General features: G+C 44.4%; 3 protein-coding genes across 6 annotated transcripts in view; 1 reads left to right on the top strand and 2 right to left on the bottom strand.

The window, feature by feature from the left end:
* The window catches only part of mob2a (MOB kinase activator 2a), a 57245-nt gene extending 52481 nt beyond the window's left edge, over positions 1–4764 (top strand). For all 4 annotated transcript variants that reach the window (XM_076271465.1, XM_076271464.1, XM_076271463.1 and 1 more), the window contains exons 2-5: positions 1144–1304; positions 1676–1772; positions 3744–3868; positions 4371–4764. In XM_076271465.1, coding sequence (XP_076127580.1) covers positions 1144–1304; positions 1676–1772; positions 3744–3868; positions 4371–4642 — 655 coding nt within the window. In that variant the 3' untranslated portion in view covers positions 4643–4764. The remainder of the gene's footprint in view (positions 1–1143; positions 1305–1675; positions 1773–3743; positions 3869–4370) is intronic.
* Positions 4765–7256: 2492 nt separating this feature from the next.
* Positions 7257–8805, bottom strand: kcnj11 (potassium inwardly rectifying channel subfamily J member 11). Its single transcript, XM_076271461.1, has one exon. The coding sequence runs from the start codon at positions 8709–8711 to the stop codon at positions 7476–7478; it is 1236 nt and encodes a 411-aa protein (XP_076127576.1). The 5' UTR covers positions 8712–8805; the 3' UTR covers positions 7257–7475.
* A 1059-nt stretch (positions 8806–9864) lies between these two features.
* Positions 9865–18864, bottom strand: part of abcc8 (ATP-binding cassette, sub-family C (CFTR/MRP), member 8) — a 75380-nt gene continuing 66380 nt past the window's right edge. The window contains exons 29-39 of the mRNA XM_076271460.1: positions 15188–15280; positions 14821–14923; positions 14233–14346; positions 13470–13590; positions 13003–13133; positions 12550–12628; positions 12307–12415; positions 11819–11922; positions 11134–11267; positions 10517–10579; positions 9865–10026 (exon numbers count right to left, since the gene is read on the bottom strand). Of these exons, the coding sequence (XP_076127575.1) occupies positions 9889–10026; positions 10517–10579; positions 11134–11267; positions 11819–11922; positions 12307–12415; positions 12550–12628; positions 13003–13133; positions 13470–13590; positions 14233–14346; positions 14821–14923; positions 15188–15280 (1189 nt within the window). The 3' untranslated portion in view covers positions 9865–9888. The remainder of the gene's footprint in view (positions 10027–10516; positions 10580–11133; positions 11268–11818; positions 11923–12306; positions 12416–12549; positions 12629–13002; positions 13134–13469; positions 13591–14232; positions 14347–14820; positions 14924–15187; positions 15281–18864) is intronic.

Below are 18864 nucleotides of genomic sequence, written 5' to 3'. Positions count from 1 at the left end.
TGAACCCTTTGAATTATTGTTTCGGTTCATGAAGAATTCTCATGCAGCCGATAGTTGCCTACCGTGGTCTGAGAGTTGCGTGCTTCCTGGTCTCTGCATACATCTTAGCCTTGCCAGCTTCCAGCATGTAAGAGCAAAAAAACCAAACAAAAAAAGGTTACACCGGAGCAGCTCTTTGTGCTGCTTGCTGCCGCTAAAAGAGTGTTAATGGCCCTTGGGTGTGAAGATAAGGCTGCTTCCTGACATTGGTAGATGGTGGGAATAGAAGTGTGTGTGTGTGTGTGTGTGTGTGTGTGTGTGTGTGTGTGTGTGTGTGTGTGTGTGTGTGTGGGGGGGGCAATAATAATGGACAATAAGGGCGTGGAGAGTAGAAGTAATCAGGGGAGGTTTTAGCGGAAATTAAATGAACACAATGAAGCTTTTGGGAGCATACGAGGTCCCTCGTCCTCAGACGAACCCGCCCTGTGCAGTCAGCCCACTGTAACTGCTGTGGGCAGACCCTCTTGTGTGTGGGCATACCCCGGCCAAATCTGTTGGCACAGCACAATTCTCAATGCCCCTTCTGGTGCAGCTGAAGTACAGCAGCCGAAAACCCAGGCACAGAAAAGTTTGACATCAAAAATTCTCGAGCGCTATTGTCTGTGGTTTGGTTTCCCATACCTAGTCCTAGACTAAAAGTTTTTTTTTCTTTTTCAAACCTCCATTGAAGTTCTCTTTTAGTCCAGGACTAATAGGCTTAATCTGCCTACAGGAAAACCGTCCGTATAGTCTCTGGTCGACATGTCCACCAAGAGCACAGGAGCCTGCGATGCTTCAGGTCACTGTCTGCCTTTGTCACTCTCCCTTCTCATGAAGTCATTAGATACTCTGCTCCCAGGGAGGGGGGGGGGCTGTAAGGTTTATGACTGGACTGCTATTCCCTTCACCACTGTAGCTGACCCTCTGAGATGTGTTGAATGTCACACGGGAAGCCGAAAGCTGTTTTAACACGGCCGCCGTAAATGCCATAGACCACGGCCTCCCATCTTAAATGACACCTCCTGTGTGTGTGAAGTTGGGTGCCCTCACGGTTGGATGCTGTGATCCTGGGATCTGACTTTAACCCCCTCCTCACCCTCTTCTTCTTCTCTCTCCATCTTTCAGGAAGTCGAAGACGAAGCCAAATGGGAAGAAGCCGCCGACGGAGGAGAAGAAGCACTACCTTGAGCCGGAGTACACGAAGGTGCGGGTGGTGGACTTCGACCTGAAGGAGTTGGTGGAGCTCCCGAGGGAGATTGACCTTAACGAATGGCTCGCCAGCAACAGTAAGATACCAACTCCTGTTCTTATTTGATTGCGTCTAGATCAGATGCAGGGCCTTCGTTGTGGTGAGCTTAGATGATTCAACACAAAGGAGTTGAGTGTGAGGGTGTTGGTAGTGTTATGGAGTGTGAAAGGTTTTATGGTGTAATTATAATCCGTATAATCCATAAATTGGCTAAGATGAATTGATTCTGTGGCCAGGGAAACCATAAAAAGCAAGAACCGTTCAAGAATTGTTGTTATACGTGTATCTGATCTGTTTCTGTTCACATTCTTGATGAATGAAGAATAAACGCTTGTGTCTCTCTCCTCCCTCCCTCCCTCCCTCCCTCCATGTGTCTCTGGTTTCTCCTCCGTCTGTCCTCCATCACAGCGACAACTTTCTTCAATCTCATCAACCTGCAGTATAGTACAGTCTCAGAGTTCTGCACTGGGGACACATGCCAGGCTATGACGGCAGCATGCAATACGTGAGTATCCGGGAGCCTCACACACACACAGATGCTCTTTCTCTCTCTCTTTCTCTTTCTCTCTCTCTTTCTCTTTCTCTCTCTCTCTCTCTCTCTCTCTCCATCTATCTATCTCTCCCCCTCTCCCTCTATCTATCTATCTCTCTCCCTCCCCCTCCCTCCATCTCTCTCTCTCTCTCTCCCTTCCTCTCCCTCCATCTCTCCCCCTCTCCCTCCATCTATCTCCCCCCCCCTCTCTCTCCCACCCTCTCCCTCCCTCCCTCCATCTCTCTCTCTCTCTCTCTCTCTCTCTCTCTCTCTCCCTCCCCCTCCCTCCATCTCTCTCCCTCTCCCTCCCTCCCTCGATCCCCCCCTCTCTCCCTCCATCTCTCTCTCTCTCTTTCTCTCTCCCACTCCCTTCTCTCTTTATTTCTTACTTTCTTTCTCTCTCTCATTGTCAGTGTTTACCTGTGTGTGACCTCTGGTCCACTCAGTGCGGAGTTGGGCTAGTCTATGTACCTTTTGCTGACTAGTTGGACAATGCCGCCCTTCTCGACAGGAGATAAGACGCCTGCAGTTGCAGAGGCATCTGGGTCAATGCCCCCTTTGCGAACGTAACCTGGAATGCACCACTCTGTATTCTACTGACACACATTCTGTTTGTGGCATTTCCTTTTCTTTTTTTCATTTTTTTTTTCACTGTAATTTACAGTATGTGTCGTCACTGATTCCTGTGGTGCGTTCACAGGGAGGAGTGACAGGAAGCTTAAAGTGATTAGTGGCAACTTCTGCTTAAGGCAGAAATGTAATCTATGTGTTGACAACCCTTACATTTTGAGATGCCTGTTTGAACCTATTTTTTACAGTCTATGGTTTGAACATGTTAAGAAAAGCCCCCCCCCCCCTCCACTCCGCTACAGACCTAGGGTCGCTCTACAACTAGTTCACCCTGTTTGAGTGAGAGCTTATTTGTTTTTTTTCCCCTGTTAACGTTTGAATCTTTGTAGTTTGACCTTGAAAAACCAGATAATCGGCTGTATACTCTAGTCTTGACAAACACAAGAACAGTCATCGTGACAGTGACTCACTCGGTAGGTGAACAATCTAAATTGGAGCAGGAACTCAGTTTATTTAAATGTGTAAAAACATCACCTGGTGGCCCGTGCAGATTTCTGTAATTTTCCACTCCGTCATATATTGTTGTTAAATCTCGAGGAAATAACTTCCTTTCAATAATGTGCCTATGAACTTGCCAATTTATCTTGTATACCATTTGGAATCTCACAAAAACCCAAGTGACCAAAGTTCATATTGTAGTTTTATATTTTGAAATTGTGGAATGTGTAATATGATGACTGACTGTTTGTCCTGATGGCAAAAAATATTTCCTTACTATATAAAATATTCTCAGTTCATTCCAGATGAAAGCTCCTGATGACAGGTTGATCTGCTAAAAATCATTACGCAGATTTTTCTTCTCAGGTCACTTGGTTAGAGTTAGAATGTGGCCCTGCGGTCAGACCTTGTGTAACTGTTCGTGTTCACAGTGGTCAGTGGGTCTCCCGCTGCAAGGCCAGTTTATGCATACGGCCTACATTCCACAGGATTTGTGGTGTCTGAAGCCCCATGGCCTGCCCCTGCTCCGAGAATGCAGACCTTGCCCTTAAACTAGGCAATGAGAGTTATCGCAACACCGCACACTTCCCTGCCCAAAAGGGGGGGGGGGGGGGCTCACCTATTAAAGGGGTTAATCCCCACAAAAATGTTTACGCCTGGAATGCCACGAGATGTTTGTGTCAGTAAAGTGTTTTGACGTGCTAGTCAACGCTTTCTGGTGTGCCAGCCAACTTGAAAGAAACATTGAAATTAGAGTTCTCAATAAAGAGGCAAGGTTTCTGGCCGCTCCAATTAAAATGTGTAGTAATATAGAAAAGACGGCAATCAGACGGCATTAACCTTTTTGACCTAATGGGAACTTTTTGTGCCTTTCAGAATATTCTTCTGGCATGATGAAAAGGGTAAGAAGATTAAATGCACAGCTCCCCAGTACGTTGACTTCGTCATGAGTTTGGTTCAGAAACTGGTGACCGATGAAGACATATTCCCTACAAAATATGGTGAGTTGATGAGCTTGTTCCCTGCAGTTCACTCAGCAGTATAGCATGTATCTATCCAAGAGTCAGGTTTGCATCCATGAATATTCAATATGCCTCTAGTGCCCTCTAGTGTGCAATAGTGGGAGGTTACAGGTTTTCACTGCAGAGTTCACCCTTGACATAGGGAAGCCTTTCCATACATGCATTATCAGAACGCTTCAATTCTAGTTGTGGAAAACTCTTGGTTACATTTAGAAATGGTTCTGTCTTCAATAAATATTGACATTAACATTTTTATACAAATAATTATGTCATAACTATTATTTCACAATTTTTTTGTGCTGCAATTTGTCTGTGATAATTATTGTTGTGGGATGTGTGTCATCTTTGTGCCTTATAGCTACAGCAGTTCTAGATACAGCTTTCCTGTAAGAGTCTGGTTTCTACTCTTGTTAGTGTTTTATACAAAAATAAATATCCCATCACACCTAACCCTGTGTGTGTGTGTGTCTCTCCATTGCAGGTAAGGAGTTCCCCAACTCGTTTGAGTCACTAGTGAAGAAGATCTGCCGGTTCCTGTTCCACGTGCTGGCACACATCTACTGGGCGCACTTTAAAGAGACGGTGCTGCTGGACCTGCAGGGTCATCTGAACACTCTCTACGCACATTTCATCGTCTTCGTCCGGGAGTTTAACCTGGTCGACCCCAAGGAGACCTGCATCATGGACGACCTGGCGGAGGTCGTGTGTACCCCACCGCCCCCCTCTGCACAGAACCATGTCACGGAGAGATGAGTGCTCCCGGGGTGGGACCTTTACCCCAGCTAGGAACAGGACAAGAGCCTCAAACAACCCAACTCACCCCACCCCACACACACACACACACACACACACACACACACACACACACACACACACACACATATATATACCGGTATATATATATATATATATATATATATACATATTCACACACACACACACATACGCACCCCAACCCCATCTCACTCTAGCCCAAAGGCCTGGATGCCTTTAAGGGGCTCAGAGACCTCACACACATACACACACGCACGCATTCCCGCACTCCCTGGTCATTCTTGCATTGGAGTGGTCTGAGGATTCGGTGTGGGATGTGGGGTGGGAAGGGGAGGGGATTTGAGCTGAAGGGGAGTTGACTGGTTTGAACTCCATCCCTGGGCTGTGCCCCCCCTCCACTTGTCACCATTGCAGATAAAACTAGGAGAGGTGTGTATTTTGTTTTTATTGTTTTGCTTTTATTTCGTTCGATTTTTTGTTTGTGGTTTTTAAGATTTGATTTTAATCTCGGAGGCTGTTTTTTTGTTTTTGTTTTGGAGGGGTCATGTTCCCTTCCCCTCTTCACTGGCTTACTATAACTGTAGTGGTGCTGTTTCACTGTTTTACTGAAGATGGTGTGCACAGCCCAAACTTATAATAGCCACTAGCTCCCCCTTGTGGTGGGAAGACTGTAGGGAGCAGGTGCTTCTCCCGTCCATCCAGTGGCTCAGCCTAGAAGCATGGTGCGCTGATGTCTAACGTGTGTTATAGAATTTAAACTGTCTGATGCCTGGGATGATCAAAGCGTCTCTACTCAGGACCTGAGAGAACATGTCACTGCTGCCAGAGAGATAATGGTCTCTCTCTTTCTTTATCTCTCTCTTTCTTTATCTTTATCTCTCTCTCTCTCTCTCTCTCTTACATTCTACAACATTTGCAATACCTTATTCTGCATTAATTGTATAGTACTGAATTCAAAAGTCTACCTGACCCTCTTCATATAGAACTCTTTACATACTCTGTATTGGGTGCACACACACACACACACACACACACACACACACACACACACACACACATGCCAAGACAGGCTGAGGGGAGGAATACAAACAGCATCAACAAGGTCATAGGGAATATAATACGCATACATATTTAATATTTCAGGATAAATGGCGAGCATGGGCCTTGGCCCCCTGGAGACCTGAGAAGCACAGGGAGCAGAGGGAAGGGGTGGGCGTTGCTGCTGGGGTGGGGGTGGATGGCCCAGTTGTAGCTGTGCTTAGGGGCCTGCAGGGACAAGGACATGGCAGGTGTCTGCTAGCCTACTAAGGTAGATGTCTGCTGGAGTCGGAAGCCAGAGCGTCACTGGTGGCGATCAATTGATGTGCTAATTGCATCACACCGAGGATTCCAAATGCCTCCAATATAATAGCCCTTTGTTTTTTTTAAACTTTTGCTTTCTGTTCATTTCCCTGTTTTAAAGGATTTTCAAGAGAGGTCATGACAATGGCGCTGTGTGAGCATGTAAGATGCACATGTCATTGCAAGTTGGTTGTGTCAGAACTTTGCCTCTGTCAAAAGGGGATTGGACTTGTATTTAATTTATTTTGGTCTTATTTGCAGGGTTCTTTAGTTCTGGCTTTCCTTTTATCTATTTTAATTATTATCTTAAGTTAAAAGCGATTTTAATATTTTAAGCTCTGCAAATTATAATCTAATAAAAGACAAAAATACCACTTGACTCCTGCAGCATTTTTCTCAGATATGAACATCTATTGTGATTTTATTTGGACCAACTGTCAACTTTTCAATGCACCATGTGTCTTGGATAACTTCAATTAGCTATTGTAATGGGATTACAATTCACTTTCCCATGTTTTGGACCATGTTTTTGTCAGAGGGGTGATTCTGTGCCAAACATGTGCCAAAGCATTAGCCTGGCGAGCCAGACCCACATTTACATGTAGGGTCTGGACACTCACCGTTCGCAGTGCTCAGTCCGAGGGGCGGGATAATCAGTTGTCTTTCAAATTCCCTCTGCATGCAATAGGACAGCGGCAGCGCTATGAGTCCCATGCGTTTCCCACCAGCGGAGCTAGTTGGCTAGTTCAAACGTTTGCCAACTTAATAAAAGCTTAACTCGTGTCACACTGTTCGCCAACAGCAACATCCATCTTATTTGTTTTCAAGTAGCAGGGAATTCAAGCCAAACCGTTGCAACTCTGCCATCAATCATTATGTTAAGCCCACCTACCGACTCTATACACGATTTCATTGGCCCGACGAAGTCTGGAGATCTGGAGCTCACAAGCCAACGGAGAGTTGCTAGACTAGCCCTGGCTGCCGCTAGGGGCGCGTCTAGATTTCTAGGCTACCAAAGCATGGCTGTTTAATGAGGTGAGACCTTGAAGTGTTAAGTAAAGAAAAGGACCATCATGGTCAGGTGCTTTCACTGATGTTTCACTGACAAGCTGTTGCAGCTGCTCAACACAAGTAAAACAAGCCACACAGGAAAATATAAATACTCATTCACATTTAATACTCCCTCCTTTAAATCTATGATCAACAAGGAAAATCACCACTTAGCCTCCGCAGGGCTTGTGGTGGTCTCCTACATATCTTCTACCCATGGCATTGCATATGTGCTTAAAGTCCTTTATAGTATCCTAAGAAGTGAATACATGCATTCAGTTCGACTTCAGGAAACATTCGGAAGACGGATGTAAGAACATCATCTCTTTAGTGCATTCAAGGTATGTTGGACACGCGCGTGAAACGTTGATATAAAATAGTTATTGCAAAATAAAGCTGTTTCTGTCAAGTAGCCTACACCTTATATTTCCGCCTGAGTGAGTAGGTCTGTACTTTGCACAGTTGACTGTGCCTGGTCCTCCTCTTGGCCCGTTGATTGTTGAGCTGGGTTGTCCTGACTGAGGCTGGACTGTTTGACGCGTCGTCTTCTTACAGACGCCTTGGGATGAGTGGACTCCTGGAGTTTAAAAAGCGCCATACCTCCCCCCTCCTCAAGCTGTTTCGCACTGCAGACCGGAGTAGGTACTTTAGCTGTGTTCCCAAATTTTGAGTAGTCCACCGAATAAATCCCATCCTCCTCATTCACTGCGGGCACAAAGCGTTTCCCCCACAAAATCTCGTCGGACAGGTAAGACGTCCGGGCCTGGGTCGTGATGCCCGTGGTTTCCACAACGCCCTCCAGCACGACTATTACTTCAATATTATCATTTTGTAAGTCAAACGCTGACAGTTCGTACAAAGGACTGTTTTTGTCAATTACATGGCTAATCACGAGTGGTGACACTAGGAAAATGCCATTCGTCCCAACAGGGTTGTCCATATGGATGTCTATCTGGTCCAAAGGAACGATCTCTCCCTCGTTGGTGGTAGTCTTCCTCACCACCTGCATTCTGACAGTCGCACTGATGATCATGCTCTTGCGGAGATCTCCGATGCGTACCATGAAGCACAATTTGCCATTGCGAAGACTAATCACCGCATGTTTGCTAAATATCAACGTCTCCGCACGTCTCTTGGCTTGGGCTGTTTTCATAAAAATGCAGCCAAGCATGATGGCGTTGATAACCAGTCCCACAATATTCTGAACCAGTAATATGATGATGGCTGACACACATTCGTCGGTGATCATTCGTCCACCGAAACCGATGGTCACCTGTACCTCGATGGAGAAGAGGAAGGCAGAGGAGAAAGAATGGATGTCTGTCACGCACGGAACGAAGTCTTCTTTTTGCTGGTCAAGGTCCCCATGCGCGAACGCTATAAGCCACCAGATCATGCCAAACAAAAACCAACTGCAAAGAAAGGACATTGTAAATATAACGAGTGTATGTAGCCATTTTAAATCGACCAATGTAGTAAAGACGTCCTGAAGAAATCGTCCTTGTTCGCGAATGTTCGTGTGGGCTACGTTGCAAGTTCCGTTCTTGGCGACGAAGCGAGCTTTTCTATGTACCGCTTTGAATTTTGGCTGCAAAACATCCTCCGCTAAACGAGTCAGCAAAAAATCATCGGGAATAAGTCCTTTCCTTGACAACATTGCTCTTCCATGCTATGGCACCAGCAACTCTTCTTCAGTGATTGGTCCCCTTCACGTACAGAATAGTCACACGGAATCCATTTGCTTTCATACACACGCACATCCAGGGCAAGTGTTATCATCTATTCTCAAAAACGATGTGCGCCTCTCACACCCCCGGCACTGAAGCAGCCGAAGTGAGCTCCAAGGATAGCATCCACTTTGGGCGCCCCAGCTGCCGACGCCAATCATTGCAATCGGATATTTCGTTCCTGGTCCTGCCACTGATCATTTGCCGAACAAGGCATTCCATTCCCATTCATTTAAGGGCACGCGTATGCCTGTGTCATAAACCAAAGATAGTTGTCTGGAGAGAGGAAACACTGCTCTATCCAATGCTGGGGGCTACCATGAACGGATAGTCTTATTCATCAGCATTAGCCCACTTTGCAACAGTCAGACAAACAACACGATTCACAGGCTATTTGGATCATTTTTAAACTAACAAAATAGGCTACCGGCAATAACATACAAATTGAAATTGAACTGCTCATGTCAATAAGTAACACTCGCAAAACCCAATAACATATTTGCATTCTAATGAGATAATAGGAATCTTGAATAGACAGTTCAGTTTGAGTTTCCCTTTAATGTGTTTGTGCTGTCCAAGTTGAATCAAAATTGGTCCACCTAATATTTGTCATTATTGCATACAGTTGACATAGCTCCTGTGGTATTTGTAATCCTGGCAGTATGATAGCTTTATCAAATCCAATGATGCGTCCAATGCATGTCAACACTTGTCCATAATAGTTACACCACTAGATAGCTATGCGCATACATTAGACTGTAAATGGAATTGCTGAATTTTTGCCAAGATTAGTATACATTATGACCCATATGACCATCTGTCAATATGAATATATGTCAAACATATCAGAATACTTGTAGATATATTTCATCTCCTCCCACTGGGAGTGTCCCCTAATGTTATTCAACAGACAGTACCCATTCTTAAAAAATATATGATTTAAAATGAAAATTACTTTTTTATTAATAAAGAAGTATAATCTTATTTACAAATATGATGCATGATAAAAAAAACAAAACAACGACAGCAAACAGAAACAGTAGTAGTCCATATGATGCAATTGCACTTTGAAGGTCCTTGATTCTGTCTTTGTCTTCCTCCTTGTTCTTATTTGTCTGCCTTGACAAACGAGGCAAAGACGCTGTCCTCCTGCTCGAGCAGGACCTCTGGCTTGTCATGCTCCAGAATGATTCCTCGTTTCATGACGATAACCAGGTCAGCTTTCAAGATCGTGTGTACGCGATGCTGCAGAGGATGCATCAAAGAGACACAAAATCAAAAGAAAATCTGTTTGTTACACATATCCAATTGCATGCTGTGCTCTCACACTCACACACACACACACACACAAAGACATACTGTACACACACACACACTTCAAACAAGATTCATTGATATTCTTGCAAATGTAGTTGTTTAGCAAAACAGTGATGTCCAACTATCACAGTATCGAGCAAGTTCTTGGGATTCTGACAACTCTCAGATGCTTGAGGAATGTGACTGGAATCGTAGTGAGCAGTGACTGCAGTTAATGTCAGAAGACAAAGTTGTATACTGTATAATTACAGCAATAATAATAGACTATGCAATGATATTGTCTATATTTGCGAATTGACTATCAAATTCGTAATACATTTTTTTCTTGAGTAGGCAATGTTGATCAAACATTGCAAGCTGATAAGCCAGTATGTGTTTGATACGTCTATGTTTTTTTTTGTTTTTATTAGATACCCACCGCTATGGTTACCACCGTCCTATCAGCGAAAGCTGTCATCACCACTTTCTGTAGAATGCTCTCCTGCAGCCAAGGAAACAAAGATATGGCTCATAATCACAGAACTACGTACAGTACATGGCAAATACTGTTTTTTTCAGAGATTCAGAGGTGTTTGCTCCATTAACCCGCCTGTAAGGCTGATGAGGCATATCCAGCTCCCACGCTTCACTGGTCCACAATGATCATGAGGGGTTCCTCTTTGTGACAAGCCACCCTGACTACGCATGGGCTTGGGTGTGCTGTGCCTGGGCAAAGTATTACTGTAATGGAGTGTTTTTCTGCCAGGGGACTTGCTGACTCGCTTACTGTAGCTATGTCTACTGTACAGAGGCATAGATGACTTACCATTAGGGCCGATTGATTATGGCATCAATCATCATGTCTATAGAGGTGTAGCTGGCTTACCATAGCCATGTCTATAGAGGTGTAGCTGGCTTACCATAGCCATGTCTATAGAGGTGTAGTTGGCTTACCATAGTGATGTCTATAGAGGTGTAGCTGGCTTACCATAGCCTTGTCTATAAAGGTGTAGCTGGCTTACCATAGTCATGTCTATAAAGGTGTAGCTGGCTTACCGTAGCCATGTCTATGGAGGCAGTGGCCTCATCCATGATAAGGATGCTGGTCTTTCGTACAAATGCTCGGGCCAGGCAGAAGAGCTGTCGCTGGCCCTGGCTGAAGTTCTCCCCACCCTCCGTCACTATAGCATCTGAAAAACACACAAACATCAGACACATGAGATAGATATTCCCACATTCCCACGTCTGTTTAACTCTTGTCTATACACTTCGCTGTCCATTCATCCATTATTTTGTTTCTTCGGGGTCTTGAAGAACTTCCAAATACCAAAGGCAGTCTTACTCTCCACTTGCCACTGAGCTCAGAAACATTAAGCATTTGTTCCATTTGAGCAGGCAGGAGAGTTATGCAAGGCAGTCTGGCATGGCACGGGAATGAGAATATGAATACATTATGACACTGCAGTCCACTTTAAAAGGAGATAGGCTACACTGACCACTGTGCTTGAATTTCCCCTTGGGGATCAATAAAGTATCTATCTATCTATCTATCTATGCCTTAGAACGAATCTCAGACACATTACAAGAGAATGGTGGAGGCATGGACAAATAGTTCATAAAAATGATTTTTCTTTTTTGCTTGGTGTCTATTAAAAAAAGAACATAGAAGATGTGTACAAAAAAAGGAACCCTTCTGGTTGTTTTTGACACATACAAATACATTTGTTTATAAAGTTCTTACCAAGTCCCCCAGGCAAGGTTTTCACCACAGACTTGAGCTGGGCAATCTCCAGGGCCTCCCACAGCATACAGTCTGATGCCTTGTTCTCTGGGTCCAGGTTAAACCTACACAGAGAAGAGCCATTACAAGCTGACACTGACGATCGATTGCCATATCTCGGGACGACAGCTGGTAAATGACCAAATGTTCTATGGGTATAGAGTATACATTTTGTTTTGTTTTATTTTGTTTGATCTGTTCTCAAAAGAAGCTCAGTGATTTTGTCACAAGCACCGCTTGAAGTCAGAGGACACTTGAAGTCAGAGGTGACATTCTGCAATTTTGCACACCCCAAAAAACTTTCAATCTTTGCAAAAAGAACATTCTTGTTCACTCCAGAACTCCCTGTCCTGCCACTCTGATTTCTCATTATAAGCACGTGTGGAATAAGAGGATGTGCCGGGCCATCTGCTCCTCCTCCTCCTCCTCTTCCTCCTCCTCCTCCTCACCGTATGGTCCCGCTGAACAGGATGGGGTCCTGCAGGATGATGGAGAAACGGGAGCGCAGCATCTGCAGGGGCAGCTGTGCGATGTCAATCCCATCAATGATGATGCGTCCTGGGAAACGCAGAGGGGGATTTGATACGTCTGTGCGTGTGTGTGTGTGTTTGTGTGTGTGTGTGTGTGTGTGTAATAATTTGAAGCTGATATTACAGTCTATGAAATAACAATATGTGCAGTTCTCATTGTACCCTCGAATGTGTCCACCATGCGAAAGAAGGCCAGAGAAAAGGAGGACTTGCCACTCCCTGTTCTGCCACAGATCCCAACCTACGGAGGAAGCAGCACGGGGAGCATTAATATGGCACTTGTGCTCAGATAACATCCATCTGACTCATAGCCATGATACCATGGAACCCAAGATGGAGGTGGGGTGGGTGAACTCTAGATGTGTCCTTGAGAGAGTGTGCGACAAGGAATAACACATGAATAAATGCAAATGGCTCAAAAATTAAATGGTATGAGAGAGAGAGAGAGAGAGAGAGAGAGAGTGCGAGAAGGAATAACACATGAATAAATGCAAATGGCTCAAAAATTAAATGGTATGAGAGAGAGAGAGAGAGAGAGTCTCAGGTCTCAGCACATCTTGACAAGGAGAAGAGGAGTTGAAGGGCACTGGTATAGTGATGCTGTGGGTGTGGCACCTTCTGCCCAGGGTTGATGTGGGCGTTGACATTCTTGAGGACGGGCTTAAGGGTGCTGTCGTAACGCACGCTCAGGTTCTGGATCTGAATCTCCCCCTGCTGGGGCCAGCCGTCAGGCACCTGAGACGCCGCTGCTCACCCACAGAGAGGAGAGGAGAGAGAGAGAGAGAAAGAGAGAGGAGAGGAGAGAGAGAGGAGAGAAAGAGAGAGAAAGAGAGAGGAGACGAGAGAGAGAGGAAAGAGAGAGACAAAGATAAATAAAAAAAAATCAGGAAAAATAAAAGGAAGAGGTGGGAGAGAAACAGAGACAGAGAGGGAGATATAATGATGGAGGGAGAGAAGAGAACAAAAAGAATAAAAAGAAAGTTAGTTAGTTACCAGGGGTGACTTTTTTAGAATGACAAAACCCACCAAGCCCACCTGTCTCAGAAGTAAACAGGAAGTGAGGTGGCAGTTGTGTCACTCACACATGAGGCCCTCGTAGCTCTCCGGCTCCGTCTTCAGCAGGGCACTGATCCTCCTGACCGAGCCCATCTGCACCTCCATGTCCGCCAGGTTGCGCACCATCCAGTTCAGGTAATTAGACACCTGATCAACAAGCAGCTTTCATTTAGCTGGCCGAAGGAGCATGTCTGAATGAAAACAGCTGGGCGAAGTACACGTCTTAACTGATCCCCTGAAATATTTATATGATGAGCTATCGATCGGAATTAAATATACTCTTCAATTATTCACATCATGCCATCACTCCAGGAATGGCTACCACTGAAAGCTATACCACAACTGGGAACATGCATGACTTGGTCATCTGATAGCCACTTGTGCAAGGCACCTGTGGCATCGAGGGTGTTGGCAGACTGAGAAGAACATTATTCCTCAATATTACCAACCATTCAGAAGCCTGAATTCCAGTACCTGTACTATGTTTTGCATACTTTCCTTTAATTTTTTATACTTCACATTCTGTAGATGGACAAACTAAAAAGAAAATGTATTGATGACCCTGGGGCTCGCATCAAGGGGAATTAAACAAGCACCCAGGCACAGTGCAAACTGACGCTATGAAATGGGTATGAGTCAGAGCAGACCTGTGTATCTCTGTGACAGTCTGGAGTGATAGTGCAACAGAAAGTAACACACACACACACACACACACACACTCACACACACACACACTCACACACACAAACACACACTCACTCACACACACACACACACACACACACTTACCATAAGTGCATAGGTGAGGCCAAGTCCTACCAGCCCAGTGGACAGATGGTTGTATATGGAGTTTATGATGGAGGCCACAGCAGCTATAAGCACGATGCAGGCTCCAATGTACTCCTACGAGACAAGCAAGAACTCCCTCATCTAGTGCCGCTGTGAACGCCACTGAAGCACTTTCATCAAGCACACGTACTTGTGTGACACTCAACAAAGGCATTTTATTTTTCAGTGGAATGCCATTGTAATGAAGAACATATTTTCCGTGGTCAATGTAGCGATAATCCTCTAACTATGAAACAAGTCCTTAACACCTAATATTCTCCATTAGTGAAGGATCAATATCAGTCATTATAAAGACATTGCAAAGGCAAAGGGCTTCAATTTCAGTCCCCCTTGGCTTAATGAAGTCCAGGAGGCTCATTTTCAACCAGTGATGACACTCCGTCTCTCAGAGCTCTTTGCATTAAAATACTGCTCTGAACAGTAATTGACTGCCTGTGTAACTGCAAGGACGCAACCGTGTGCTGAATGGACATAACCATGTGCTGACCACACAGTAATGTCCATTACAGTGAGTAACTGTGTGATTACCATTCGAACTTCTAGCCAGCGATTGGCTGCGGTGAGGAAGAGAGAGGCAATGTTGTTGGCATCAGTAAACTCCAATAGTTTGTGCCTGAATCTGGCCTCATATCTGCAAAAGGAAATACCACACTGTGACACAAAGTGAATGTGTGTGTGTGTGAGAAAGAGTGGTGTGGGTGTGTGTATGTCTGTCTGTCTGTCTGACATTTGCTCCAGATGCATGTGGGAAACAGTGAAGTGGATTCCAATGTAGGTCCGTCGAGTGTATATGTGTGTTATATAACGAGTCCTATTTCTCTGTCTGCAGTTGGAGGAGCTGACTGTGAGGGCGTGTGAGAGAGCAGCTCTGCAGTAGCCACGTCCCTGAGCTGACCTGAACGCGCGAATGGTGGTCAGACCTTCCACCGTCTCAGAGAAATGGGCCAGCAGAGGCAGCTGAGTAGAGTCCTCCAGCTGCTGCAGGTCTCTGAAACACACACACACACACACACACAGGGACACAAACACACACACACGCACGCACACACCCACAAACACATACACACACACATACACACACACACACACACAGGGACACAAACACACACACACGCACACACCCACAAACACACACACACACACACAGGGACACAAACACACACACACGCACGCACACACCCACAAACACATACACACACACATACACACACACAGGGACACAAACACACACACACGCACGCACGCACGCACGCACCCACAAACACATACACACACACATACACACACACACACACAGGGACACAAATACACACACACGCACACACCCACAAACACATACACACACACATACACACACACACACACAGGGACACAAACACACACACACGCACACACCCACAAACCCACAAACACACACACACACACACAGGGACACAAACACACACACACATACACACACACACACACACGCACACACACACACAGACACACAGGCGACATCCATTAGCACAGCACCCGTGGGACATAGCCAGAAACAGGAACACATGGTGCAATTTAGTCACTGAAAGACCGTAAAACCAGGGGCTCTCACTCAAACTACTACCAAACATTTTTGTTTAAACTCATCAAAGGGCATCATTGATTAGCCACACACACACACACACACACCTGATGTAGCTAGTTACAGTTTTTTCTGATTTCTTAAGCACATTTTTTGTAACAATGGCTTTTTTTGCAAAACTCTACACACAAATGGCAAAACCTCTCACCCAATCAGCAAAAGATTGTAGTTCTCTTGCAAAAGCTAACACACCTTGCTTAACTCTTCACACCTTCGTAAAAATGGTGTTTTCGTATCTAACAGTAAACACAAGCCATCACAATAGTAAGCACACAATGTGCCAACAACACACTGATGGTATGAATAAAAAACACATCTGGCTTTTGCTTTCTCTGTGCACAAGGTAGACTATGTCAGTTTGAGGTCATACTTTTGTCATAGTTCTGTAAACATACAGGGATCCAAACTTCAAGTATTACAGTAGTGTTTATTTACACACATCAAAACAAACACAAGTGTGTTTTTCCAAGTCAAAACACAAAATAGCATTTCACTGAGACAAAACAAATCAGTCTACATCGGGTCGTCTCTCTCAAAATTCTGTCTACATCACATGCAATGTCCTAGTCCAAGGCACCGGGAAAAATATATTCTGGAATGCCGTATCCAGGCCTGACATGACAATATCCCCACATGTAGACTGTTTTTTTGTCTGTAAAAGGGCTATTTCTTTCTCTTCTCACTCTTCCTGCTCACTCCATTGTACCCATTGTACATTACCTGTGGCTTATTTATAGTGCTTAGGCTGATTGCAGAGTGAACTAATTATCTAAAACAGTTTTCACATGAGAAAGTGTGCCAGAGAGTTGGCAAAATAGTGTAAATAATAGCCATTGTGCCTACAGTTGTGCAAAGTGTGTGTTACAAAATTGCAAACTGAGTGCAAAGCAGTGTTTGTGCTTTTAGTTTTGCGAACTCAGTGAGTGGTTTTGCCATTTGTCTGTAGAGTTTTGCAAAAAAAGCCATAGTTACAAAAAATGTGTTTAAGCATTCAGAAAAAACTGTAAAAGTGATCAAAGCGATTTTGCTGAATTTGGTCAGGTTTGCATATTGATGAGATTGGCTGGAGTTTTTCAGTGGAGGACTACATACTGCACATACATACATACATACTAAGCGCTTTCAGACATATGTGTAAGACTGGAGGTTCTGCTGATGTTAAACAGTGGGGCCGTATATCTGAACGACATAACCGACTATGGAAGTCCGAATTTAGCCGGTTGTTTTACTACTCCCCCCCCCCTAGTATTTCCTCCGGACATTATGTAAATGTGCTGTGTCTGAACGAAGCGTAGAACATGCGGTTAAAATTCACACCTAGTGAAAGGGCGTGTCGGTGACGTTTCTTTCGTGCGTCCATGTGGTTAAATCTGACTTTAATGCCAGTGTTATGATGGAGTGGCATAGTGCTGTCCAGAAAATCTTTGACCTGGAAAGATGCAGACATCACAGAGCTACTGTCCATGAGGGCAGACAGCATTGTGATAGAACACATGAAGGGAACGGCAAGAGACACGTTGATGTAGCCTACAACTGCATCGCAAGGCCAAACGAATTCAAAAGACCGAATCATCATAAGCAGAAGGCGCTGAAAAGGCAGTAGCCTACAGCGACGTCGTTGACGACAATAACAGGAGTATTTAATAAATTGTTTGCCAACACGGTCGGTTTTCTGTTCATTGATAGCCTCCTCATGACCTCACTGCTGAGCTGATATTTGTTGAGCATAAATATGCCTAGAGAAAATGAAAACGAAGAAAACCCAACTTTGTTCCAAGCTCCTTGCGTAAATGCAATAGACACATGGGGAGAGGATGCTTTTGGAAAAATATACCATGAAAAAACGAACCACTTTACTGTTATGTTAGTATTTTGTTTGTTGCTTAAAAACGTTGTATATGATGGCCTTGAAGTCTTAAGTTGGCCTACTGAATTGGCTGGTACCATAAAGTTTGTGCATGCTCTCTCCAACGCAAACCAGATTTGGGGTTCCATAGCCAAGTAATTCTGCTATATAACGTTGAAAACAGATAATGTGTTTATTCGAAGCACACATACAAATACTGTAGGTCAATTTCAAGTGCGCACTTACGTGAGTACTTCAAGTATTAGCCTACGCACAATAGATTTTTCTTCTTTAGCCTACATAATGCATACACTTTGTAATCAAACAGCAGCTGTGACAGCGGCCGCATATATTCTGCGTTATATCTCGCCTCTTGTGAACTCCACCCCTCACTCGACAACCACACGGAGATTCTGTAATGTGCGTGTATGTCATTCACACATAGGTCCGTATAAGGTCTGCAGGTTAGCATCATATCTGAATCATCCGAGGGGTAGGACCTCCGTTTGACAAACCTCCGCATATACTCCGGAGGTTATATCTGAAAGTGCTTACTGTAGCAGGACTGAGAACCCCTGGTTGTAAACCATTTAAAACGACGTCTGGATTATAATACTTTACTGATAGATAGATCACTTATTTAGGACTAATTATGTGGGACTTTATCAGGACGATGAGCTCGCGTGTATTCAAAATACTTGGAGTCCTGCTTACAGTAATAGTGTGTATATCATATAAACCCACAGACAAGACTTAAGTGGCTGTGCATGTTGGAGTTTGTTTGTGTAGATATCTCACCACCTGAGTCCAATTATGCATCTTTATTCTTTATGCATGACTTATTCAGCAGTTTCTTTCAACTCTGGTCCAAAATAGCAGTGTGAGCTTTTAGGCATTTTTTTTTACAGTATAAAAGATGCAGAAGGCAGACAAAAGAGAAAATGTAGGCCAACTAAAAAACTGGCACCCTTCCATTCATAAATGTGTGTGTGTGTGTGCGTGTGTGTGTTTTATGCATGTGTGCAAGTGTTCATGTGTGAGTCAGTGTGTGTGTGTGTGTGTGTGTGTGTGTTTTATGCATGTGTGCAAGTGTTCATGTGTGAAC

This window comes from Alosa pseudoharengus, unplaced genomic scaffold (assembly GCF_046254945.1).
Source record: "Alosa pseudoharengus isolate Yale_2024_CS ecotype anadromous, Long Island Sound unplaced genomic scaffold, YU_APseudo_1.1 YU_APseudo_1.1_scf_10, whole genome shotgun sequence".
Lineage (NCBI taxonomy): Eukaryota > Metazoa > Chordata > Actinopteri > Clupeiformes > Clupeidae > Alosa > Alosa pseudoharengus.
This window is presented reverse-complemented; position numbering and strand designations above follow the sequence as displayed.